Here is a 27,619-nt window from a genome sequence, read left to right as displayed (position 1 = left end):
GTAAACAATGAAGCTTCATATAGCAGTGCTTCTAAATTACAGAGCATGACATTTTTCTGTTTTCTAGTCAAGATTTCTGATTGAATTCAAAGTCATCTCCTTCGTCTCTTCTCACTTAATTCTGGAGTCTTCGTTATATATCACTTATGCCTTGTAGTAGCTTAAAAAGTTGGTGTTAACTGGGGTTGTCATGCCTTTAGACATCACAGTAATGCACAGGAGAAGCAGCACAAGGGGAAAGATCAGCTCACACTAGTAGATGGCTTAAATGCAAGTTTAGTTAAGACCACAGTTCTGTGTGATGGTGTAAAGCAAAAGTAAGTCCTTGCGTTTGCCAGAATTGTCTGGAAAATGTGGTGTTCCTGCAGGCCGATTTTAATAGCTGTTGTCATGTACTTCATGTGCTGAAAGGGCAAAAAGTGTGCTAAAGCTTCCTGGCTACTGAGGAGTTAATAATCTCCATGGAAACTGATGGCAGTATACTAGTGCAGTGTTTAGACAGACTGAACTACATGCTGGGTTATAAAACACATTGTGGGGAAGAGGAACTTGGCAGTAAGTTTTTATCGTTCTTGAAACTCCTGACAAAATACTAGCTCAGAAGGGAGGAGTTAATGCAGTAAGGGCTGGAGAAAAAGCGCTTTTTAAAACGGCTCTCAAAACAATACAAGAAATTGACTAGCTAGGTGGCAGTCTAGGAAAGACTCTTCTTTTTCAGAAATGCTGTATGCTGAAGGAAGTTTAGGAGTATATTGCAAACTCTTACTGTTGGTCCTTGGTGCCTAGCCAGTGAATTCCCACTCTTAAATTTATACGGTTCTCTAATCAGGTTCACTAAACAACTTTTCAAAATTTTTTTCCTATAGCTCAATTAGAGACAGCCTCCCAACTCTGCAGTCATTAAAAGGTTTTAAACTTTACAGAAACAGATGCTGGAAGAAACTGGAAAGGGCAAGCTTTTAAGTATGTATGTCCTTTAAACATTAAAGTGGAGGTTGTGATTTTCTAAGGGAAGCTTGGACTCCACAACAATATATATATTTTTCTTTATTTAAAAAAAAGAAAAGAGATACTACTGTCAAACCATTCTCCACAAGAGGTCTTTTCACTCAGCCAGAGTATTCTAGTGTGATGAATAGAGCAAAAGTGAAGAGGTGTGTCTCATCAGGGCCTTCTGAGGTCAATCAGTAATAAAATTGCTTTTTAACTCTTGGTTTTCTTTCTTTAACTGGATCAGTAAGTGCCAGAACAGGCAGCACAATAATTGACAAACAGCAGGACAAACAGCAATTGCTATGACTTGCCATCTGAACTTTGCTTCCTCCACTCCCGCCTCCTGCCTATGACCCCTTCCAGATGTGAATTTTTTTTTTGTTTGAATTAAGAGACCTTTTGAAAGAACAGACAACATGCATGCTTTGTTCCATTATAGCAATGCTGTGACATTTCCAGCTGGATGTAGCTGACATGAAAAGGGCTTGTTTGTCCTTTTTTTGCAGGAGCAGCAGGAACTTTTCAGCTTGTCTGTTGGATCTTATATTCACAGCTTTGGAAAAACACCTCCTGCATCTCCCTCTGCCCTTCGGAAAAAAGAAGGGTTGGGTGGAAGAGATTGCAGACGGGATTGTGACAAGCCAATCTGTAAGCAATAGAGAAAGTACTTTGTCCATTCCACACCTCTCTTGCTTTCATCTCGTGAATATACTTCAGAATATACTTCACTATATGGCACTACTAGCTGTCTGTTACTTAAGTTCAAAGGAACTCCAAAGAAAATTCCTTTCTATAGGTTGTAGTGAGGAAAGAAATGTCTATTTCAGTAAGGATAGCTGTGGGTAGTGCCCCTCTTCTCTCTAAATACCTCACTCTTGGTAAGTTTGGAGTGGGAAAGCTTTGGAGATATGAGGGCAAGCTGTTAGAAGCCCTTGGTGTAAAGGCAGCCATTCATCCCTCCATCCTGCCATACCTATGACATTGAGTTCATAATGTCTGAAGTGGCAAAACAACTCTGAACTGAGAACATGATCTGAAAAGAACAAGGGGCAGCAGGGACTGGGGAAGCTTGTGAATTTGCATGGGTCAAAGTCTAAGCACCTAACAGAAAACTCGCCCTCTTTCTTTCACTGGTTTTCTTGAATTGATCATTCCACCTTTTCACTAGAAAACTAAAAGGGGTGTACAGAATGATTAATCATGCATGAGACTTTGAACATGCAATCTTCTGCTTTGAATTCTGTATGTATACAGTCTGCAGTGAGATCATGTGTGCTGTGTTGTACTTTAAGGTAGATAAGCAATGTTTCAGATTTACCATTTAGAAATTAATTTACAGTTTAAAAGAAACCTACTCCAATAATATGTAATACCATCTTTCTATTTGCATTGAAATGAATTCCAAAAATAAACTTAGGGGCTGTGGGTCATGGTCGTCCTTGTAAAAGTTGCCTGTTATATCCACTCAAGAATCAGATCTTTGTTGGGGAGGTAATGATGTGGTTTTATTTTTAGACTGGACTACTCCTCAAGTCATTTTAGAAGCAAAAGACCTGAGAAATGCCCCCATAAAGGTTTTAAAAAAATTCCATTTTACATAGGAAGAAATTGAGGCGATTGGAATTCTATAAAATTAAAACAATTTACATGTTAGAATCATGATGAGAGAGGGTGTTCCTCACTCTAGATGATGTCTCCTGATAGAGAAGATCACCATTCTAAACTAAAATGTCCTATTTGGTTAAATAGAAATAGAAACAGAAGTTGTTTTGCAGGTTGTCTACCTAATCCTGCAGTAACACAGGAGTTAAGAGATCACCTTGTGGGATCTAGAGTTTGTTTGTAACTTCTCCTAATATTTCAATTAAAAAAACATGGTGGAAATCACTGTTTGGAAGACGTAGTGTAGAATGTTATATAAGGCTCCTCTGCTATCCCGTTACTATTGCACATGCTTATTCCAGATTTCCTTCAGGAAGTAACTCCACCAAGACCTCTGTGCCAGCCGATAGCCAGATGTTCTAACCTAGAGTTTTAGAGCTCCTTGCTTTGTGGAGACATATCTGTCATTCTTTTTTTTGCTGATTTTCCACCTGTTGTTGAGAACTCTTTGCCTGGCAACTGTTCCTGTAACATTTCTAGGAAGTAATGGGCTGGTGGGAACATCATTATGTATATGCATATGCAGTACTAGAAAAAATCATTTTTCTCTTAGCAGGAAGGGTGGAAGGGCCTGCTTTTTTGTGTCTGTGTGATTTAAGGTGGGCAGATTTGACTGTCTGACCATAGGAGAAGTGGCACAGGATGGCAAATTTATTCTCAGCTTTATCAGTGGACTTCATGTTTTGTGAGATACTAAATACAATTATCCTGGCCTTTCAGAGCCTCTTAGATAGAGCAACTGAATTGGCATATGATAAAATGCTTCTCTTCTTGTGCCAAATCCCACTGAAATTCATGGTGGGGCCAAGAATCTTTAGTAGGAGCACTGAGTGAATCACCTTGGCCTAAATGCAGCAATTGTAGAAGTCAGGTTGTTGTCCAGGACAGGAACTTGATGGGGAAGTTGCTAGCTCGTTAAGTATTGAGGTGTTTTTAAAGAATCCTCTTGAACAGATCATTGAGTTTTGATCCATGGACTATTTTCTCTTACTTCCCCCCGAAGCTATCTCATGCCATTGAAAATGATCCTGGATGTTAAAGTTATTAAGACAAAAACTTAGTTTCTCCATGTGCCAATTTTGTCTGATGTCATATTTCTTTTTCCTCATGGCACCAGTTCCATATGGTGCTCTTATGTAGCCCAACCAAGCATGCATCACTAGAGAAAGGAACTTCTTTGGTCTGAGCAGGAGGTCTTGTCATTAAACAAAATTTCCACCGGATGCTTTCTAAAAGTTCTTAAGACCTAGTAAACCTGAGAGGACAGCTTGTTTTGAGTTAGCAGGCAGGGCCAGGCATGCTGTACTTGCTGGTTCTGAACCAAACTAAGCTTAGGACCTAATTTCATTTCTAATAATGTCTGGAGTGCATGTGGTTGAGTTTTCTTTTAATGATGAGATTTTTTTGGTTCTAAATGAAGAGGCTTTTGCTCTGATGTGCTGCATATTGCTCCAGACTTTCAGGGTATGATTCTCCTCTTTCACACCATGTTATAAATTGGAAGCAATTTAAATGACACTGGTGAAATGACAGTAGTGTAAAAGATATGAGAGGATAATTGGGCCTTCAAGCACTAATTAATGAAGCAGATTCAGAGTTCATTAAACTTCAAGGCCTACTGTAGCTCTTCTGTACCTCTGAAGAACTTTGTGTGCAACATCTGAAATTTTACTGGTGAGGCTGGATTGTTGCTGCTTTTTAAGCTAACTACACTTTATGAAGACTTTTCTGGTTGAGACAGAGTTGATCAGAGCAACTGAATATATTTGGAACCGTTGCAAGAATGTCTTAACTTTTATTCAACTTTGCAGCACCGAACACTTACTGCAAATTGGAGAGCCGAAGGTCAGCCTGTATAGTAACCCTCTGGGTCTAATTACTTGGGGCAGAGGGCAGGGAGGCACACTGCTGTGGCTTTAGTAAAAACCCAGAACTCTTCCTCAAAAGCAGATACCTGAAAGAATATACCAAAAGTATCAGTGACTTCCCCCCTATGGACTCTGCCAGCAGTGTTACTCATCCATAGGGAAATAGGTCCTTCTTTAAATCCAGGGTTAAGCTGGATTTGCTTTGGAATAACTTGAGAAAAGAATATTAACCAGTGTACTGATTCTTGTGCTACATTACTCTGAGAGTGAGTAAACATGAGCCACATGAATTTCAAGTTTTTACTATTTTAAAGTATTAGGCCAGTGCTGGACCTGAGGTGAATGAGACTAAGGTGGCTTCAGTGGATTTACACCCTCTTATTCTAGATTTTAAATCTGATCCAGTTTGCAATATGGAAGGGAAATACTGGTCCAACATCATAGCTTGGGTAAAGCAGGTGTAGTGCCACTGGTCTGAGCACTATTTCACCATCTCTCATTGGAGATGGGTTTGACTTGATGTTTCCAAGTTTCAAAGAGGAATGTTATAAGCACTAGAAAGCTTAAAATTATTATTAAAAACAGTTAACCTTCAACTCTAATGTGAAGCAGTTCCCTTAAGTGACCAGAGTGAAGATTAAGTGCATTAACTGACAATGTCTAATAACATAAAAATGCAAGTAGTTTTACACAACCCTGATTATTTTATTTATTCAGTGTTTCTGCCAGCCAGAAAAGATTTTATGACTCTCTTGGAAATGAGATAGAAGTCCCTTGAGTTCCATGCTGGTAAAATAAATGTTGACTATGAATATTCCAAATTCCTGATAGTGTTTATATAAGACCTTTACAAAGGGCAATTTTAGCCCTTAGAAACAGTATACAGATGGTAAAACGCAAGTTAAATAGCAGAGATGCATATGCAGAAAATACCATCAAACCTCATCAAATATCAGCAGCAGTTTGCCTGAGATGTAGAATCATATTCTATCTTAAGGAGAAAGGAGTTGGTTTGAGATATCTCACATGGGACTGACATGCACTGGGTACCAGCAGAGAGCAGTGCTTGGGGAAAATGTTGGGTAGGCCACTGTCAACTTGGGGATAAGGTCTCAGGTTGTGCTAGGAGGGACACAGTAGACTGTGTCAGTGGGCTCAGCTCTGAAAACTTCCGTCTTTGTTGTTATGGACCAGGGAAGAGGATGATCACAACAATAGGCCCAATGGGAAACTTGTAGTAGGAGCAGGCAATAAGGAATTACCGGAGTAATTCTTTATTAGGAAGGAGGAGAGAAAGAGCACTAGAGAGGGGGGAGAGACTGTGTGGAGGCATTGCTGAAGAACCTGATACAGGCGGGGCAAACCAAGAAGAACCATTAGCTATGACTCCTGATGGACCACCCCATCTGAAACCAGGTGGGGCATGCCCAAGGTGGATCCAAAGTCAAACCATCCCCCAGAGTGGAATGGGTACTGTGACTTCAGTGAACAGGTAGGTAGGAGAACCCACATATAAACAGACTGATGCTATACTGGTTGATCTATAATGTAGATACTGCTTCTGCCTGTAGCATTTTTGTTTCTGACTGGCAGTCAAGGCTTAGGCTTTGAAAAAGTCCAGCTGGAGGGACTGTCTGTGGACAGAGCACACCCAGAGTAATGTATCTGGACTCTAGCCAAGCTGTTGCCTTCCCCTGTTTAGATGAATACAAAGTTCTTTCAAACAGTCCTTCATGAAGTGCACGGCACAGAGGAGGCAGAGGGGTTCTTTCTTTTTTTTTTCCCTGGTGGGTTATGATTTTGAGGAAAGTACAATATAGTTTGAAAATGATGCAGATTGGACAGTTGAAGAACTAGGGTGAAACTAAGCCAGATATAATGTATTGTCTAAAGGTAATTTGGAAATACCTGAAGCAATAAACTGACCCACTGCAGTCAGGAGATACTGGGAGAGTGTGCAAATGGCAGAGCTGTCAATGACAGCACCTCTTCGTTGTTGATTCTGGACAAAAGTGAGCCTTCTAATCAAAGGTTTCTGATCATCCTATTGTCAAAATATCAGAGTATTCTGCTAGTCTTCAAGAACTTGGAGCTTGTTTATTTGGGAGGTAAAAAAAGGTATGTGAAAGGATACAAAGAAGAGAATAAAACCCCATAGATTTTTTGCCTTCTTAATTCCTTCAGTTTTACATGAAAAGGCCCAGGTTTCTGCTGACCTGCACAGTCACTGGCACTTCAGCAAAGCAGATGTAAATTGCACTGAATTTGCACAACTCTTGCATAGATACCAATGGCTACACCAGGTGCAACAGCATGAAGACAACACATTATTACTTCTTGCTCTTTGGTGGTTCATTAAAAATAAATAAATAAAATCCTGTAACACCACATAGGAAACAGGAGTACTTCTGTTCCACAGGGCCATGTTCAAAATGATCCAAGCTCCTGCTGGCCTAGACTGAAAGACATGGATTTTAACTCTCTCATGCTGCATTGTAATTACAGTACTGGGACATCAACATCTGTTTCCTTTTCTCAGTATTTCCCTCTCTATTGGGTGTTGCTGCAGTGTAGCCTGCAGGGAGGGACTGCTGGCATTATGTTAGTCTGTTAATTTTCTATAGAAGAGCACTGAAGCATTTGTTCAGACAACAAGTTCAATCCCTCATGCTTGCTGAATACATGAACAAGCAAAGATCTTGCTCCTCTGACGTTTAATCAGCCTTCTCAAATTTCCTGGGTCAGCTGTAAGTAGGAAGCTGTTCCCCTAGAGAGCAGGCTTCAGAGCTGGTCTACAAACAGTTAAAATATAAGGGAAAAAATGTGCTTGCTTGTACTGAGACAGGAAAACCACAGAATGGAAAACTTCCACTTGACTTTGAAAGACAGGAAATGGCTGGTGTTGGAAAGGCAACAGGTAGAGGGGGGAGAACCAGAGGGTATCTGTATAAAACCAGCTATTCCCCTGATATTTTTACTTTAACTCCAGATTCTTTTGGGGAAGATGTTCCAGGCTGGCCATACTATTCCAAGCCCTTTATATGCTTTCCAAACACCCGCCCCAGTTTCCTACTTCCTGCCTCTTTCTGACACTACTATAAATCCCCTGCCTGCCTTTCATAGGTCTGGAGATATGCATGCTACAGATTAAAGGGGATTGACTTGACAGTATGAAACAGCCTTTAGACTGGCTCTTGTGAAGTGTGAGGTTGCTGGGTCTTCTGCTTTAAATTTCTGTGGGAATGGATGTCTAGATAAAGGGAGTCCTTTAAGACTGAAGCAGCCTACCTGCTTATTATAATCACTTCTGGGCTATGATACTTGAGCCTGTTTCGGAGTAAACAGTTTCCTCAAATTAATAATAAACTGCATATGGAGCAGAGCTAAAAGCCAGAAAAACTTCTGGTATTTGAGAAAAGGGAAGGTGAGGAAAAGGGGTTCAAGAAGGAACAGGAGATGCTATTCAGGGGCCACACTACATGGAAAAGTACAGCAGTTGCAATAATGAATACTTTAAATGCATTGGTGAAGAGGATCAGCCCAAGAGGAAATAAAACAAGGAAGTGATCCCTGGGACACTTAAGTAGCCATCATGTGCAGAACTTTAATAGCCACAAAGTATGTGGCCCTCCCTTAGCGTCCTGCAGGGCAAAAACCCCAAACCAAGAGCAGTGTGGGAAGACAAGGGCAGCAGTTCCCGTGCAAGAACTTCTGTATTGCAAAGGATTGTGCTAGGGGTGAGGGCAGGATGAGTTCCTAAGCCCTTTGTTTTATTTCTCTAAATTTGAAGAGCAGCACCTGTCTTTTTCTCTTTTTTTTTCCTTCCTTTTTTTTTTTTTTTTTTTTTTTGAGGGGATGGGGGATTAAGGACTTAGTTGGTTATTTCCTTAGAGGATCAAGATAAAAAGGAGACTTCAATAAGTCTTTTTCCATCTTCTCTACAGACAGTATATTTTCAATAGAATTAAGCAGCTGTCCTGCTTTCCCCCACTGTGTAACACAATTTGCAGCTTCACAGAGAAACACAGAAAGAGAGGATTTTACAATATCAAAGAGAAGTCTTAGGTGGTACTTTAAGAGACCTCAAATTATCACAGAAAGCTTTTAATGGTATATTACCTATTCAGAGAGAAGCTAGACTAGACCTGGTGGCAAACAGCCAATGACCCTTATCAGTATGTTGCCATTAACACCTTCACTTTGGAACAAAGACACTGCAATAGAAACTGTGATAGTAAGTTGTAGGCACCATCCATCTGAAAAAGTACACATCTCAGAAGCCGACTGTGGGAGAGTGTGACTTTCCCATAGCCCCCTTCTGTGGCTGTCATCCTAATTCCTGGTAATTAGAGATTGATTCAGACCATGCAGTTTTAAGTTCCTTCCAAAACTCTTAAAGGCATTTATTATTTTAACTATGAAGAGTCTATTCATGGTATCAATATGAATGTCTGATCTACCTCCCACATGCGTTCCAAATTGCAACTGTCTCCTGAGTTTCCCAAGGTATTCCGGTTTGTTCTTTTTCTGTTTGGCTGAGAGGCCCACAGGATGGGAATCATGTATTTATTCATATTTTGCGCTCAGCATTCTCCTGACACCAAATAATCACAGGACTGTAAGACTAGGGCTATAAATCCTTATGCTTACAGAGTCCTACATCTCTGTGCTGTGTGACTTAGGAGTCTGCCAGAGAGGCACTGCCAGCTACATGTTACATGATTAAGAGCCCTGAGGACATGGGGTTCTGTGTTTTGTGGGTTGTGGCTGCCTGTGCTCTGGCAGATGAATGGCTCATTGGATTGTTACATGGTCTCTGGTGTTTTTCGTCATTCTCTTTTTTTCTTGTCATTCTTTTTCCCTATTTCCACCTCAGCTGTGAAGTCATGAGTGCTGTTCACAGTATTATGAGACTCTGCTGACACCTTTTGAAGGCAGGTAACGTGGTGGGCTTGAGGAAATTACTTACACTATCTTATCTTGATGTATCCAGGAGAAGGGGAGGGCTGTATTTGAGCTAAGGCTGTATCAGTCTTTACGGATCAAATTGTATTTGATGCCAAGAAGACATGCCCTTTCCAACAGACTGACTCTTCCTTTTAAAAGGCAAATAGCACAATGAAGTGGGAAGCAGCATTGGAAGAGAGGCTGCTAAGGAGCTGTGTTTAAAGTGGTTTAAGAAATAGTATGGACTAAAAGAAAAGCAGACAGCACCTGTGTATTTGGCTGGATGGGAAGAAAAAAACCCTTTCACTATCACCGGAAAATTTTCAAGTGAATCGGTTCCTTCCTCCCAGTGCTAGATCTCATGTTTGTTTCTGAATGTCCTCCTCTCATACTGATTTCCTCCAGCACTGATGGCTGTTGAAAGAGGTAAAAGGAAAGAACTGGGTCTTGCTTTCCCTCCTGTCTCGGTAACTGCACAGAGACCTTTTCCTGTTTGTCTTTTATGAAGTATGGCAGCTTGGGCCATTGACGTAAACTTTGTCCTTTGTGCTGTTCAAAGCTCCCCTCTTGTGAATTTAACAGCATTGCCTACACACATCCTGATTAGCCTGTGCTTTTCATAGAAGGACAGGAGAGTAAACAGAAAGGAATCCTAGGGTGATAGTGCCGTGACACACCTGATTGGGGTCACATTTTTGTGCAGGCTGTATATCTGTTTGTCAAACCATAATAAAGTCAACACAGTACAGGGTTCCTCCCAGCATATTTTCCTCAATGTATATGTGAACCAACAAGGAGAGATTGAATATGGTCATTATTAAAAGAGTAGTGTGGTGGAGCTTTGAGGCAGCCCTACCAGCTTATACTAGATGCTGCAGAAAAATATGCAAAAGGCAGTTTTTGTTCCAAAAAACACCCCAAAGTCCTGGATGGAAGGGAAACAGTTCAAGAGAGTTTTCTGTGGGTAGCTATGTAGCGCACTTGGGCTTCCTTCCATGACAAAGTCTGTTAGAGCTCACAGCAGCCATCCTAACTTGGCCAACTAGAACTCAAGTGCCCGACCTCTGTGGTGTTCCCTCTGAACTGTGATTTTGGGTTACATCTTTTTATTTTTTCCTCATAAGAACCTCTCCAGTTGAGTCGCTCCAATGGCTGTATTGTCATAAACATACTGAAAGTCAGTAAGGTGGACAGCCAGTGCACACTGGAATCAAAAGAGCTGTAACAGTTTTAAAAAAAAAATCCAATCCCTCTTCTGTATTCCCAGAGTAATTTTCCTTGGCAAAGAACAAGCACTGAACAAGACTATACACTCATAAGCTACATATATTAGATTTGCCTGCCAATACAATAGCAAAAGCAAATAGGATCTGTGTTCCTTTCACTCAGCGAAGGAAAACTAGTTTGGTGAGTTTCTACTAAAATGACAATCTCAGCCCCGTTTTGATTTTAGAAAGTATTGGCAGCAAAGTTGCAGCTGACAAGACAAGGCAATGCCAGCCTGCTTTCTGTTGAAGCAGTAACGCTTCAACTTTTAAGTAATATGTTTCTTCATTGCTCCTTTTGGAGGATGGTAGGGGAATCCTTATTTTCCTTGGTGCATTTTTCGCTAAAATCTCTTACCAAAAAAATGCTACTGCAAACTGTAACACTTAGAATGTAATTAATGACCGTTTTGCATGGTTTGATAGTTTGTTATTTTTGAGGGTTTTTTTTAGCCAAATTGTGACTTTCTGATGCTAGCACTGCTCCAAGCCCTACTAATGATACTCCTTGTCATTTCAGAGATTTTATCTTTTCATTATTATTTGTATGTGCTTGTTTCTGTTTTTTTGCTAATACTCATTTATGCTTCCTCTGTTTCCTTGCTTGTGAAAGGAAGCAGTAGAGGAAAATGGTGTACATCAAGACCCTTGTTTTCTGATCTGGGGTTCTGCTTATCCCACAGAATATGGGAAGCGAAGACGAAACTATACATCGGTAAGCTAGGCCCCTGATTTTTCTCAGGGGAAAAAAGCCATGTAGCTATTCTTAGTTGCTATATTAAGTGTGAAATTAAGCAGTTCCAAAGGGGATGAACAACAACCATTCAGAGGGAGTGCCTTTGCGCTTCTGTCTTCTCCTCAGAGCTACAGCAGTTCAGTGTTCTTGACTCAAAGTGCTTCCCTTCGGGTAGTGGAAAATCAGATCCGAGCAAGGCTGCTAAAAATTCAGGCTTAGACGTGTGCCTCGTGTGCGTGTGTGTACATCTTGCAGTTCAGTGGTGACCCTGATGACTTCTTGAACTTTTAATGACAATGCAGCTGTCTGTTCATGGTGCTAATTAACCCAAAAGCTGATTCCTCCCTCCCCCTCGTTATCCATTCTGTGAATGAGATGTGAAAACAAGAAGAGGACTTTTCCCGTGCCCTTAGGGCTGTCTGAGTCTTGCAGCAGTGACCCTGCTTGAGTAGAACTGAAAGACTTGCTGCGCAATGGCCCATGCTCCTTTTTAATGGGTTATTAAAATTCCACCTTCTCCCCCTCCCTCCAGTTCTATTACAGTTTGGAGTGAAGGCACTTAGGGGAAAACAGCTGCAGGAATGTTTTTTCTTTCACAAGGGCAGACAGCTGTTCTCTTCGTAAGTCTAGGGATTCCACCACTGCTGATGTAGGTCCCACTCCAATCAAAATCAGTGGAAAGATTCCCACTGGATTCAACAGAGTCGAAGGAAGCAGCTCCTTCAGGAAGTGGCCTACAATTAAACAACACTGCTTCAAAATATTGGGAATGCCTAGAAAGTAAAAGGGATAGGAGGACATTTGTCAGAGAGTTACATTGCTGACTTGCCTACAGTCTCAAAGTACAAGTGCTAAGCAGACTGTTGCTTTACTTGAGAAACAGGTTAAATTATTGTGTTTGTGGTATCCTAAGTAGTTTTTTAAAGATAGCTCTAATATGTCTACATTCATTTACAGTCTGCAGTGTTGACAGACTTTTATTGGCACAGTGAGTTAAAGGACTGATCTCTCATGTTGGGTACTTATTTTAGTTTAGATACTGTGAGATCGTAAGGGATAATGATTTACTTTTTGAAATGATGCCAGTTCTCAGCACCTGCAGCTCTTTGGTATGAATTTGTTATTTGCTGCTTCTGAAAAATGAGAACAATGAAATTTGCTCTTGATTCTGTCATTAGAACTTCTTGTTGTCACCTCTGATATATACAGCTAAGGAGGAATCTGGACACTTGTTAGAGTAAGAATTTCTGTTCCACAGGGAATTTTGAAATGATGAAAATGTATTCATTCTGAAATGTGTGGGAAAAATGAAAATACCGATGTTTTCAGACAGAATTCGCTGGAAAAAAGTGATGCTGATGCATCTGAATCTAAGAAGGGTTAATTTAAAATGTCAGTTTTGAACAAAGGTGTAATTTCATATCAACCTTTAGACTTCAAAAGAAATTAAAGAGAAATGATGATTCAGGATGAAAATAGGTTTCAGTTTTCTGAGAAGGAAAAGCAAAAACAATTTTGCTGAAGTTGATGCTTCCTTAAAAATTTGTGACTTAAGTAAAACCATATTTCCTGACAGGAAAAAACATTTCCAGAACCATTTCTACCAGCCCTATCCCTGAAGGTCTAACAATAACAGCCTCTCCTTCTGGAAATGCTGATTTTGATCAGGTTACATGCTACCTCTCAAGCTGGGAGAAATTCCAGATCATTAGTCCTCTGAGATTTATAGTAAACTTTTTCTGAATATTGAGAATTCTGCATAATACACATATCCACACACTCTTTACTTGCTTGAGTCCTTGGCAATGGGCAGTTCTCCTTGGGTTTGCTGTATTAATGAACAAACAAATTCGTGCCTGTGCTAGTGCCAGTGGACTGAGACAAAGTATTTCCCCTTATGTTTCCATTAGTTCCCTCCCTGTCAATGTTTAAACTTGCTTCCACCTGTGTACCAGGTGTGAGCTTAACTGGAGCTATGAGAAGCTGGCTCTTGGGACCATCATTCATATTCATTACTTTGCCTAAATAGTGCTGTTACAGTTATGCCTCAGGAGACCCAGACAAGCAGGAAGCAGTCAAGCTTGGTGTATTCCCTGGAAATGATTACCCGGATCTGTACACATTCAGCAATGCAGTGTCCAGAAAACTTCAGCCTTCCAAAACAGTTAATGGGCCTTACAACACACAGAAATAGCAGTCACTTGCCAGAGAAGCTATGAAGGGGCTAACCAACTGTGTCAGGCTTGTGAGGTTGTGTTTCTTCTAAAAAGTTATAAGGACCTGTAAGAATTGATACTAGCATGCAGGATTAACTCATCCAAATTGGAACTTGGTGGAGCTTTTTGGCAAGAGTACTTTATGAAGCTGTAAAACTCCATTAGCACAGAGGAGCTATTTGACTGGTAGGTTACTTGAAGTGAATCACCATCAGATCCATATGGTTGGACTTGAGAAGTTCCATAGGAAAAACACTGGTAAGCAATACTGAGTGGGAAGAAAACACTATGGGTTAGTCTTGTATTTGTGTAAATAGTTGTTGTACAAAAAACAGTCAGCAATTGGTGGTAGGCATGCACAGGCACCACTAAGGGTTCAGCGTGTTCTCTGTGCTTACAGAAGTCTAGCCAAGAGCCATATCTCATTGACTGGGAACAGCAGCATGTATGTGTGAGTGTATCAGGATAGTTGCAGATAGCTTCTGGAACCTTTTCAAATTAGAGCCTGTTGGACATGAAATTTTGATGAAATGTTTGCATGAAGGAGGTTCAGATAACAAAGGAAATAGGTGGTTATACTGTTTCTCTTTCCACCTCAGTTTCTAAAGAGTAACTTTGGCCAGTCCATCAGTTAGGGAGTTCCTGAAAAAAACTGTTTGCAGAACAGAGTTAACTGGCTTGTATCTGCCTATCTTTTCTGCTGCCAGTGCTCTGCATCATTACACAGTGAAAATCCTGTGTCTTCAAAGCCAGAAAATGTGGAGTGTGCAATATTTATGTCTTTCATTTAAACAGCTGTGTTGTTGGCAGATCTTCTTAGACTTCCAGGTGTTTTCATTACCTCTTCCGTGAGATTTCTCATGTTGTATCACTCTCCTGTCTTTTTACCTTATTTCTTCAACAAATCAACACCAAGTTCCTCTGGTCTTTAATATCTCTCTAATGGTTCAAAATGAAGGATGGTATTTTGGAACACACTTATCACAGGGTACTATGTGAGATCCTGGAAAGTTCTGGCCAGGTGGATGAGTTGGCCAGTGTGAAGTTTGCCCTGCTATTCTCCTGACCTTGACCTATAGTCTTAACGGTAGCAGAAATGGGAATTGTGGTGCATGGGGCTGATTCAGGACTCGGGCAAGTTTCCCATTTGCTTTAATGAGCAGTGAATCAGTCTCTGAGTGCTACATCTAAGTCTTTACATGGTGGCCAGACTTCAGGGCAAAATTTTTTATGTAGCTAAACTCAGTTTTACTCCATAGTGTTTATGACTGTGGTTAGATGATGGGCATGCATTAATAAAATGGGCAATTACTAAACATTGTTACATCCCTAAACATTATTATAAACCAGAACTGTGTCATGGGCATATCCAGCAACTATGGACAATTCACAGAGCTTGTCAAGTAACTGCCAGCTTCTGAACAATTTATAGTACAATTGTGGGCAAAGGTACTTGCTTCTCACAGCAGAAATTATGTTTGAATACAGGTTTAATTCCAGTGTTAGGAAGGCCTAATGCCAGGCTCTATCAGGTCCAGTGCAAGTAGGAAAAGCCGAGCAGCGCAAAGAGGTCTAGCCTGGTTAAATATGTATACCGCTTTGGTGTGGACAGCTGCTTAGTCTATAAGCTTAATGCAAGTTTTCTAATGCAGGAAGGAATTTGCAGGCCCACCCAGTACCCTTGAAATCTATACATGTTCCCAAACAGTTCTTCCTCTCTAGCTCCTACGTGCAAAAATGTGTGTAAAACATGTGATCAGCAAACTGCAGTCTCCTCACAGAATGCTGGCACCAGTCCCAGCTGGGCGAGGTGCTGAAGAAAGAAGAGTCCTCTGAAGTAAATTGCTGAAGCAGGGAGTGTCCAAGCCTGTGGCTTTTGATTCTCCCCTTTTCAAAGGTTTACATGGGTTGTCAAAGCTGCCCTGTTTCTTCTGCTTGGAAGAAAACTGCTTTCAGATGTTCTCTTTAGCAGGGCTCTCCCTCTTCCTCCTCCTTGCCCATTTGGATGTGAGCTTCCAGTGTGCTTATGGATTGCACTTTAGGTTAAGAAAGACTAATAAATATGCAGATTTGGCTCTAGAAGTTTCTGTGGCCTCTCTGAAAAATGCAGTGATGGATTTGTTATGCTTGCTAGCTCCAGATATCCTAGAAAGTAGATTTAGTATTGAGGAGCAAAGATGTGCCAGTTCTGCTTATCTGGCTTTAGATACCTCTTTCTGCTATGTGAAATGTGAAATAGCATCCACCAGGTTCAGACCTTGGGTCTTCACCATATATATGGTTGGATCAGAGCATCTTCTTCCCCCTCCTGTCTTCCTGTGATGTCTGCAAGCAGTCTTTTGGCTGGTTGGTGAAGATAGTGGTTTTGTACTGAGAACCAGATATCAAACTGCAAGGGAACAGCTTACAAAAGGAACAACCACATCTCAACAGAGTAGCTTATCTACGGCTTTGCAGGCTAAGGACTTTTCTTTCCTAGAAGAATTGCAACTTCTTAGGAAACTTGCAGTCAAAAAGAAAAAAAAAAACAGAAAAAAAAGTGCATTTGGACTGCCTGTTTGGCTTCCAGTCACCTCACTGCCTATCTGTTTTGATGTATATGTGAAAGCAATGTCATTGCTTGCAGCAAGACATAGCACTTCAGGACTGTATATTAATCTTGCTTAGAATCAACAGTACGTTATTCTTTAAGCAGAGCCTGTGGGAGTAAGAGTCTGTTCCACGTGAATCAATATGGGGTTTCTGTGATCATAGGTTCCTTAAATTAGCAATCCATTTTAGTTGCTGTACCACTTTCTCTCGTAGTTCATTCTTCTGGCCATGGTCTGTTGAAATGCAAGATCAGCCTCACTTGCAACCATATCCCTAAATCACAGGCAAAGGACATACTTTCTTCTTGCAAATGCTGCTCTCCTAACTGCACTTCTTTAGGCAAGTCATGTCTTTTTATATGCTACAATTTGCTCTCCATGTTACTGTTCACTTGATGGGTTGGGAAACAATCAATGCCAGATGCACATTCCTTTCAGGCAGTAAATGTTCCTGCAGCAGTAAGCCATGCACACCAGCTCCTTGTTTCATTAAAATCGCATATGGTTTCCATTTGCCCCTAATTGGTCTCACCTCAGTTATGCCATATTCTTCAAGTGGAACACTTAGACCTGTGGCTCCTTCGAACAATTCCAAAGAGCTATGAGAAAGCGAAGCTTTATCTGTCTTGGCCTGGCTTCCCCTCATCCTGCATGTACCGTGTCTAGAAGTACCTGATCTAAAAGTGAGGATTGAGTTAAATCTTATTCCCCAAATGTTACATAGACCAAAAGAAAGTGGAAAAGCTGTTTTGAGCTGAGCATTGCCTGACCAGCTTTGAGTCACATGCTTGTTATTTTTATCCACTGTTGTAAGCTGGCTCTGGACATGCTTGCTTTTGCGTGTTGGTTTTGACAACCATCTTTCCAACACTGCTGACCTTGGTTGAAAGCAGTTCTTTCTTTGGAAATTGTCAGTGGCACAAAATAAAGTAAAATGCACTCTGTTGGAAACATCCCTTGGAGAGAGGCGCAGGTTGCCTCTCACTGTTCTCTGGTCATGATACAGTCACCTCCACTCCCTCCACTCACATCATTTTCATTCGTTACTTTACTCTGATACCTGCCTACTGCCTTTTGCCTCCAACCTTCACCCTTTAGGTCAAAAATCTATGGGTGGAAAATACAAAAAAGCCTGCCAAAAAGGAGACAGAGTAATAGCTAGTTTGCAGGATTGTCTTCAGTGCTTTTTTGTCTTGATGAAGGTTTCTCCAAACTGCAGGCGTGCTTATTCTGCAGCATCTCTGGTTACATTATATCCGTAGACAGCCTAGAGTGTTTTGTTGACACCAGTTGTGAATCTAACTTAGCAATGTGTGGAACTCTTATGACTCAACTAGCTACACTGTGTGCCTTTTCCAGCAAATCTTATGGTCCTGCCTTGCTTCCCTGAGTTCAGAACCATTCAGTAGGTGAAATAGCTAGTGTCTTGTGTTTTTTTCAGAGGCTTTTTCTCTGTGTTTATCACAAGGTGTTTCCTGAAGCTAGTCTTCCTTGGCATGAAACATACCATCTACATATAGATCTTAAAGATTCTGCTTGTAAATGGATATAAATGGATTTTAAATCCCTTCCTTCTTCCTCCTCCTTTCTATCTTTCTGCCAACAGGCAGGAAGTCTTCCAACAGACTGGGTATGATGGAAAAGCAAGGGAGCTAAAATACCATCAGGAGTTAGATGCAGGGACAGTGCTGGGCAGCAGAAGAGTCTTCAACCAAATTGCATGTAGAAACTTAAATGTCTAAAAGAGAATTTGCAGTTCTCATCTAAGAGAGGCATCTCCTTTCTCTTTGATTCCGATGTATTTTGAAGGAAATACCACTTGGGCTTCCATAGGGTGAGATGCACAATGTGCTGCCATCTTAAAAATTGTATCTAGTTAATAAGCTACGTGAGAGATGCAAAGCATAACCCCAGTTGTGCTTGTTTTATGCAACCTTTCATCTTTAATTCCTGGTCTTGTTGGGAGGACTAACTTTCTCTGAAGGAGGGAAAGCCCTTCTGGGGCAATTTATAATTTTCTAAGATGATGAGAGGTCTGATGCAACCACAATCTTATTTGGAAGAGTTGTATCACTTTTGTATCTTTTCCAGTGTTGGAAATCAAGGCACTATAGCATCTCAAGGAAATACTCTCAGAGATGGGGAAATCTGCAGCCTAAAAGGCCACCCTGATGGGAAACCTGGTTAATATTCAGCAACTGCATTTGTGATTAGTTGGTTCAAACAGTGCTGAGGCTTGGATGAAGCCATTTAATTACCTTCTGCTTTTCTGGGTGGCCTTCAAACAGCCTTTCAGTGCTGCAGAGAGGCAAAGGTAGCCAGCAGGGAATCTCTTACTTCACTACCTTTCTTGCTTTCTTGATGTGGTTCTCTGGTGGTGCTTTGTAGCAGCTCTGCTGGTGTTGTCTTGTTCCAAGACAAAACAAAAGAGGTTTGCTCCATTCTTACGGCTTTGGCTAGAGGTAGTGATGGAGCAAGGGAAGAGAAAGCTCCTCTACTTACATTTTTTATCCTTCTCCCTCTCTGCAAGAAGCCCTCAAATTCAATATTCTAACCTGTAAAAGACCTATTTTGGTTATGTAGGAGGAAGTAACTTCCAGTACAGACAGAGATCATCAAACCAGCTACAGACATATCTGTTTTTTCTGCTCTTTGTGAATGCCATCCTGTTCTCAGCATTTTCTCCTCCATTCTACTTTGCTGTGGAAGTAGAGGAAATCCTGAGAGGTTTTCTTGTTCCCCTTCCAAAGAAAGCCCTCAACACCCTCTTGCTTCTTATGTAAGCATACAGCTGCCACATAGTTTAATAGAGCTTCCCAAGAGATTGTGTACAACTAGGCCAGACTCCATGTCCAAAGGTCACAATTCACTTCTAGCTATGGTCATTTACTATTGGGGAAGCCAGGAGTGTTGGTTAGTAGTTGCTAACAAATCAGCTTGAGGGGTGGGGAGTGCAGTTCGTGAGAGGTGGAGCGAGACACACAGAGCAATTCTGTCTTTTAAGCAGGACCTCAGCATTTCCTTAAGACCAGAAAATCTGTGTGTAAATCATCCCATCTTGACCTATTCTGGAGAAGTCCCCATAAAGGCCAGAATAAACAAATACCTCAGTTGTGCTCAAGAGGCTTAGATATACCAGCTGTCTTAGCCCTGCATGATGTAAGCACCCCAGTGTGCACCAGTATAGCAAGGAGCTCTTGTGAGACAGGCTGAATGGGAGAGCTGTTAGTAAACTTGGTAAAAGATCCTCAGGAAATTGCTTTTGGAATAACTCTTGCCCTTTCATAATCCTTCAGGAGGAGGAGAATGATAGCCCTACTCCTTGGCATGTCCCATGTTTAGTGTTAAGGCAGCACTTCCAAGTGCCCCATTCTGTTGGGGATAATTTTTGCTGGCCAGGGCACTCTGTCCAGCTGCCAATGTGATCAGTGGCCTTAGGATAGAGGGAGCCTTTCTTTAGCCTCCCGGTCACACTGTTGCTCCTCATGCATTTTGTTCTGCCTAGCTGCCATTGGGGGTCAAAGAATGGACTTCCCACACAGCCATCCCTTCTTTCAGGGCTCCTACTGCCAGGAAGGTGGGTGTGTGGATACCTGCCTGGGTGTGTATGCACATCACCTCTCAAAGTTAATTCCTGATCTCTAACTATGATGCTAACCTGTTTTCTCACTTTGCCCTAAGTGGCATTTCCTGATGACTGCTCTCCTCGTAGCCTTAGATCTTTCTTTGCATTTACTTCACACCTTGATTGCATGGCATTGTAATGTTCTTCATGATAACTGGGAAAATATTCCCCTATGTGTGCATCAGTAAACAACACAAATCCTCTATATCCTTCATTTACTTAAATGCAATGGCAGTGCATCTCAACCAAACCTCTCACTTAAAAACACTCATACTGCACACTAAGAAAAGAAATCCTTGAAACACAAGTGAAAAGCATAGTGTTCACTATTTTCCTGAGCCTTTCATGATCATTGGTCACAAAGGAAATGGGTTTGGTGCAAAGCCTGGTCTCTAAAGGGTGTGTGCCTCAACTTAAAAATGCTGCTTATTGTTGACAATCAGCCCACTTACATGAACGCATCTGGCTCTCATGGTGCAGTTGGTCTTTTAACTAGGATTTGTGGTGTTCAGAGTTAACTTGTACATGTACCACTGCCCTCTCACTTAAGGTAACATGAGTTTTGTGATAGTGTCACCATCTAGTGGCTGACCCCGATAAAGGACACAGGCTTGAATGAGCTAAGACAGTGGATGCCTTTGGGGAAATCAGCTACTACCTAGCTGGCATATGCATGGCTGAAGGAACATGCTAGTTAAAAGTCCTTCCATCATGTTGCCTCCTCAGCTTGGCAAATAATGGTTATTTTAATTTCACATATGTTCACTTCCCTCACATTTGTCTTTGTCTGTTTGTCCACTTTATCCTTCATGAAAAGAATGCCCTCTGCAATCTGAATTGTAAAGCAAATGTTCTCTGCTGCTCATACCTTACCTTTAGACCTATTCTTGCTGTGAACGCTTGAAAAAATGGCCATAGCATAGGGGATAAAGCTAAGGAGCAGTTGGCTGGAGCTGAATGTATGTGCATCTAGGCAAGTAAAAGTGCATCTAGGGCATTTTCTCCTATGCCTGTTATGACTTGTTTGGCTTTGTAAGACCTCATACAATGTTACTTGGAAAAAAGATTTAAGTGATTTTATGTGTGTATTTGTGGGTGTGTGTGCACAGGTAGACAGTTTGTACCAGGCTAAAGAGGCCAATGAAACAGAAACCATTAGCTGCTAGTACTGCACTAGTCCTGGACTAGTCTGAGCCATCACCTCTGTTTTCCTAAGCACTAAGCTAGCTTATATTTAAAAACAAAACAAAAAAGCTAAGGGAAAATAAATAAGTACATTAGCCATTTGTGTCATTTATTATTGGATATATTCCCTGAATCCTCAGACACAGCAGGTTGTTATTTTTTTAACAATTTTTTTAGAACATCAACTAAATGTTTTTGTATCCGGTTTTCTTTCTCTCTGTTCTCCCCCTCATTTTTTTAATCGTATCAAATTTTGAGAAGCAGCCTGTAAGGTTTCTCTTCTTTGAATCATGGTATAACTGCCATGCTTATCTTATTAAAGATTTATATCTCCATCTAATTTAACTTTTCATAAATAATTAGAAATCACTCATGAGACCTTGCCAGCTGCTCCGATCTCACAAAGTGACCCAACCTGAAACCCCAAAGTACTGAGAAACATTCATCTCAGACTATTTTTATAGGCAGTACTTCAAAGGAATTGTGGTTTAAAAACATGCAGCTATTTTGGTGACCACTTGTGTGGGATAAAGTTTCCCATCAGTAGTAGCAGGACTGTAATAGAGCTTCAGGGAGAAGGAAGGAGTTCAGGGGGAGCAGTCACAGCACCTTTTACCTTATTCTGCTCGTAGAGTAGAAGTCCCCAGAAGTAAACAGGCTTCTCTAACATAACAGAAACTGAATTTGCAGCAGAAATATCATAAATTTCTGATGCTTTGCAGAGGGTGAAAAAGTCCTTTGGCAAGTGTGTGTGGTCCCCACTCAGGTAGGAACAATGTTCTTTACCCTCTGACCAGGTGTGAAGAGCTGCTTAGCGGTAAAACTGGTGAGCAGCAGTTTGAAGGAACAAAGAAGGGAACCGGGGAAGCATGTTGCTATAGATCTGTAGCTTGGAGCTCTGCTCGTCATCTCCTCTCATGGAGGCTCAGGGTGATGAAGCTGGACATGCAAGAGCAGCCTCTAAGTGGTCCTTTCCATCCATTGTTTCTCTGCAATTACCCAGACAAGTCTGATCCCCAGGAAGTGGGGATTTAGCCTCAGAGTATAGGGGTAGACTTAAGTTCGAGGGCCCTTTGCTCCTTGGTCAACTGCTTGATTTCTCCTGTAATGTGGGAGAAATGAGGCAGGGTAGGTTTTTTGCTGGTTCCAGGCTTGTTGGTTCTAGATTGCAGCCGAAAGGAAGGACCTTATCTGGAAGGGTCACCATTTGGGTGATAGAGCCTCTCATGTCTGGGTTATGGAGGGCGCGACCCATTTACAAAAGGGCTAAAGCAACAGCCCTAAGGATTTTTATGGTTTTCACCAAATGAATTTGCTCGGATGGTGGCTCTTCTCTAACTCTGCTGGGAAGTAATAATCTAAAGAGACAGGGATTTCTTAGACCAGTCACAGATCCTTCCACCTGCTCACAAGTGTAGCGTTAGTTGAAAATGGGATGCTGCCTTGTGTTAATGAAGATATATGTTTTGAATGTTTGGTCTTATGGTGAAAGTGTTGATTTTAGTCCATAAAGCAAAGTTGGTTTCTTTATGAAGTTGTTGTGCTACTTTAGGAGTTAAAGGGTTGCTGAGCTAGCCGTGAAGTAAATGAAGAAAATGAGTTCTCAATTACATTCCCAGCAAATGGAAACATGCTGGTCATCTTTAATGCTAATCATGTTGTTGATTTGGAAACTGTGGCATTTTGCAGTATCCCCTTTTAACATATTTCTTAGTCATTGTGAATAAGATACAAGATTTTGTGATTGATTTCAGTCTTGTTAGGCAAACACCAGTTTTTCAATTTTAGTGTATCAGATTTGCAACAGATGAAGATAAGACTTTTGATACCCTTTTATTATAAACTACATTATCAGTGAAGTGCCCTGGAATTCACAAAGCCTTAAAGAAATTGCGTTCTCATTGGTTTTTAGGCACTCTGTTTTTTATGGTTTCACCGATGGTAGTGGGGAGACCCAACAAATAGAAGGACCTAGTAACCTAGTTTTTTAAAGATAATTGCAGTCCTCAAGGACAATGCTTCACTGTAGCTAATAAATTTTGAAGAACATAGTAAATCCAAGTCTGAACAATTTGTTAAGTAGCAGAATAAATAAAACTGTACAAATTCATATGCTTTTAGTGCCACTGAGTAATAGACATTTGGAAAAAAATAAGAACAAACATTTGACAATCAATGAACAAAGGTTTTGTTGGTCATTTGAATCAAAGCCAGCAGGACTGTCCTACCTATTTTAAAATTTATTTGAGAAGTCTAGCTGAAGCACAGGATTTAAATCAGAGCAGGGTGATCTTGTCTTCATTCCACACCAACCTCATGGAACAAGTTCCAGGAACAGGTCTGTATAACCAGGACTGTTTCTTCCTTTAAATCTGTTCTCCATATCCTTCAGGAAGTGCCGTTTTGGTCAGTAGGGACAACCTGTTCGCCTCATTATTTTGGTCTAGGCAGTGAACAAAACTTACCCTCCTCTTTTTTCCATTTCTTACAGTGGGCTTTTATCTGTTCGAGACCTAAATGAGCTGACAAGCAACACGGTCTTTGTTTAATGTCTTATATACCTAGCTAAATGGATCTCTGAACTTGGTTGCTGCTCTTAGGTACTACTTTGATGTAAACGATAACTTGTTGTTTTTTTCTGCTTGTAAAGGAGTATCTTCCACCTCTTTCTCTAACCCTTGTCTCTCTTCTTTTTAATGAAGTGCTTCCTGTGATGCACGAATATAGTGCAACAAATTGCAGATAAAATGCATTTCAACAAAATGCAGATAAAATGCTGCAAAAAGTTTCTGTGAAAGGAGTACCCCTTTCCTGTGTAGGGAGTTACAATCAGGACCTTAATAAGCTCTGAGGAAATAGTTTATGTGGTCCTTTTTAGTTGCTGGCTTTCAGAAGTCTGGAAGCTTTGGGTCAGATCTTCAGTGAATATAAATCAGCACTGACTGCAATGGCATTGTGCATGTAAGAGTTACATGTAAAACTATCTGACACTTTCTCTCATGCAAAAAAAATTAGTTTAGGGGGGATTTATATGTTACAATTTTACATCATCATGTTACGAATACGTTGCATCCTTTGGGTTACATACTACGGGAATAATTTTCATGGCTTCTGTAATGAGAAGCCTAGTGATCAGATCAGATTTTAGGTAAGGTTTAAGTGGTTATATTGTAGTTTTGATGTTTCTCTTGGCTGATGGAAGTTTGAGTTCTTTGTTCTGTTTTTGTTTTTGTTTTCTCTTTGTACAAGTTATTTTTGGGGTACAGCATTTTCTAAGGATGATTCTTACTTCTCCAAGGATTGGTCCTCTCCAGTCTCATTTTCTTCAGCGCTTGTAAAGTTTAAGCCACTTTTGGTGCTTGCATAACATGTTACGATTGTTCTAGGGGAGAGAGCTTTAGAGAAATAATTCCTGCCCTGTCACTAAGCTTTGCTCTCCTGCTGAGTTAAGAAGGTGACTGCAGACCTTTTTCAAAGAAGAGGATAGATACAACAGTAGTTCTTTGTGCAGTGCCCCAAAAATATAAGAGCAGGAGAACTGTTCATTAAGCAATGGCTGTAAACTACCTGCTAGATTCATTTGAGGGACATACAGATCCTCATTTGTGGTAGCTGAGGCTCCATTGGCATTTCTGTGCTGCATACACAATGCAGTGGAGATACCTGTGTCTGGCTAGATTCTGTGTGTGCACAAACGCTCTCTCTCACTCTCTTTCTGCTCCTGAGTATCCATGAACAAATAAAATGCAGTACACTTGAGTTCTGATGGTGGTTTCTGACTGTCCTGGCTGGTTTCACTGTGGACTTGCTGGTTGCTGAATGATGTGTTTGTGCATAGTAGCCATTTGTTCAAGGGAGTTGCAAGTTTTGTTGCACCCAAAGGTGGCAGCTGTAATGAAATACCTGAATTTGGGATAGTCCATTGGGCTGGGTTGTCGTGGCTATTGGGAAACAGAATCTGCATGAGGCACCCGCAATACGATTTAAAAGTAGTTATTTGTTAAAGCTCACCGTACTTAAGGATGTTCAAAACATTCAATATGAACTTCATCTGCTTGGTGCAAAGATTTTAACCTGTCTTGGTCCTAGCTATAGTCTGTTTTATGGATTTCTGTGAGACTTCGACACAAGTAGTGCTTGTTATTGCTCTTTAGGCAGAACTAGATTTCTTCTAAATAAATACTTTCTTCAGTATCCTATTTTTCCCATGCCTTCACTGTGTGGGGGGTTTAGAATAAATCTGGAGGATGGTTGGCATGGAGTTTTGCTTTATTTTACAGAATAATTCCTCCAAGTGGCTTTTTTGAAGTGGAGGATATAGCCTAAATCTGGGACTGGGAGACATGGTGGGCTATATCCAACTGTAAAGTTGTATATAATTTCTTGTATTTTTCCTCTCTTATGACAGTGATCCGAGCTAAAGTTGTGGGGAAGAAGCTCATGAAAGATGGACCATTTGGGACGATGCGATACACTGTCAAGCAGATGAAGGTATGTTTGCAGGCATTTCACATAGGCTTGTAGATATGATAATGATTCTAATTAATGTGTAATAACCAACAGAGGCTGCATCTTAAAAATAACAACACTGCAACTTTTCTTTTGGTCAGTCAGAATGGAAGGTGGCCAGCAGCTGACAGAAATTTTCTTTGAGAGAGGAAAGGAGCAAGAAAAGGCCATGCTTGACATACAATGCTGAATACCTGAATTCTTGCTTTATTTTTAACATTTCTCGTAGTGAAAGATGCCACATGGGCCCCTTTGGACAGCAGAGTCCTGTTGGTATTCAACATACACAGTGTTAGACTGTGGAAATGCAAGCCTTTCCATGCAGTACTTTCATTAAGTTCAAGATGTGGAAATGGGATTTTTCATCTTTCTCCTTTCCTTGTGTTCTTTGTGACTGCCAGTTAAAATGACAGCATTTTTTCCACACACAGAACAAATGAAACTGTTACAGTGAAGTCTGTATGTAAAGACTGTCCAGCAGCTAAAGCAAACACTGTAGCTATCAGATACCATCAGCCTGGGAGAGCTGTAAACTGTTGACTCGGAGGTGAAAAGAGGTGCATCTCATATACCAGTCCCTTGGTTTCTCTAGTTTCTTCCTCCAGAGCCCTAATTCTTTGCTACAGAGATTGTGCTCAACCTTTTTCTTTCTTTTTTATTTTATTTTTTTAACTGACCTCTTGTTATATAATGTTAAAAATCAGCCCTAGGTTGTTTTTTTTGGCTACGCTATTCCAGTCATAAGACTGGTTTATGTCTTTTTAAAAAAAGGTGTGTGTGTGGGGGGGGAATGGAAAAGCTTGGCAGAGATTGCAGAAATCTGAAACATATTAGACAAACTAAAGGTTCAGAAAAAACAGTCACTTGCCTGCCTCATAACAGTAACTCTCTTTATAAGGCAGTTTATAGCTAAGCAACAAAGCTCTGAAGAAGAGACATGAAGGCTGTTTCATAAGCTATCACAAAACCGCACACGTAGCCAAATCTGGTCTTGGCATGGCTCTTCCACTAGGGTGGAATGCTTGCACTTTGCATAAGAGGGCACGAGGTATGGGGGTTATTAATTTCATTAATCTTTAAAAGTATGTTTTTTTTGCTTAAAAAGGAAATATATATGTGTTGGCCAACTTGTATTTGTAAAAGAGGCAGCTGGTTTTGTTGGCAGGGGTGAGACAATGCTGCCACTCCCTTTTTTTGCCAGCTGTTCTAGGCCTCAGCAGCCTTGCAGCATGCTATGCTGTTCTTGTCCAGCTTTGTCACCCTCCGGCTCAGCGTACCTCATTTCACTGAGCTACTTAGCATCCACATGCTGCAGTGGTTTCATCAGCTCCTCTGTTTCTCACGTTGTCCCCCTCTGCCCAGGATCCCAACACTTCTTCATGCTGTTCCAAGAGTTTGGTGCTTGAGTTATAACATTTGCCTGTGTGTATGGCCACTAAAGGGTGATCTAGAATGACAGTACTTCTGAAACAAATTACTCTTTGTTACATTTCATTACTCCTCTGCATAAGCACTGACATTTCAGATATAAAGCACCTGCTGTGCAGGAGTGTGAACACAATAACTTCTTCTCCAGGCCCGATAAGAGTAGCTCATTTCTACCCCTCTTGTCCTGACAAACAAGGTCAGCACAACACTTGTGCAGCCATCTGAAAATGAGATGACACTCACTAAGATACCTGACAGCAAAGCATGCAAATAAGGGGGGGAAACAAGTATGTCTCAGCAATTGCATGACAGCCTTCAAGCGCTGATTTCCCAGACTATGTAGACTGTCACAAGATAGTGATCTAGCACTAGCAGAGGTTATAGCTCCCTCAGAATTCAGCCCCGGTGGTTCATGTTCCAGTGCCAGAACAAGAAAGGTGGCCCACCGTTGTATAATGGAGTTGACCCCTGAAAGACGTGCTGAGGTTCCTGTGAACCTGAGAAATTTTCAGAGGGTGAAACAAGAACTCTGGTAATGATACAGCCAGTCAGCTTCAGTGAGCCTCAGTGCCGGTGAGCTCTGGAACAGCATTA

At 41.0% G+C, this 27,619-nt stretch overlaps 2 protein-coding genes across 2 annotated transcripts in view; one reads left to right on the top strand and one right to left on the bottom strand.

Moving 5' to 3' along the window:
- The window catches only part of SYN3 (synapsin III), a 204,043-nt gene that overhangs the window by 93,671 nt on the left and 82,753 nt on the right, over nt 1-27,619 (bottom strand). The window lies entirely within an intron of this gene.
- Nucleotides 1-27,619, top strand: part of TIMP3 (TIMP metallopeptidase inhibitor 3) — a 41,083-nt gene that overhangs the window by 2,539 nt on the left and 10,925 nt on the right. The window contains exon 2 of the mRNA XM_026118007.2: nt 25,497-25,579. Coding sequence (XP_025973792.1) covers nt 25,497-25,579 — 83 coding nt within the window. The remainder of the gene's footprint in view (nt 1-25,496; nt 25,580-27,619) is intronic.

The sequence above is a fragment of the Dromaius novaehollandiae genome, chromosome 1 (assembly GCF_036370855.1).
Source record: "Dromaius novaehollandiae isolate bDroNov1 chromosome 1, bDroNov1.hap1, whole genome shotgun sequence".
Classification (NCBI taxonomy): domain Eukaryota; kingdom Metazoa; phylum Chordata; class Aves; order Casuariiformes; family Dromaiidae; genus Dromaius; species Dromaius novaehollandiae.
The sequence above is the reverse complement of the archived record's forward strand: the minus strand, read 5'-3'. Positions and strand labels throughout refer to the sequence as shown.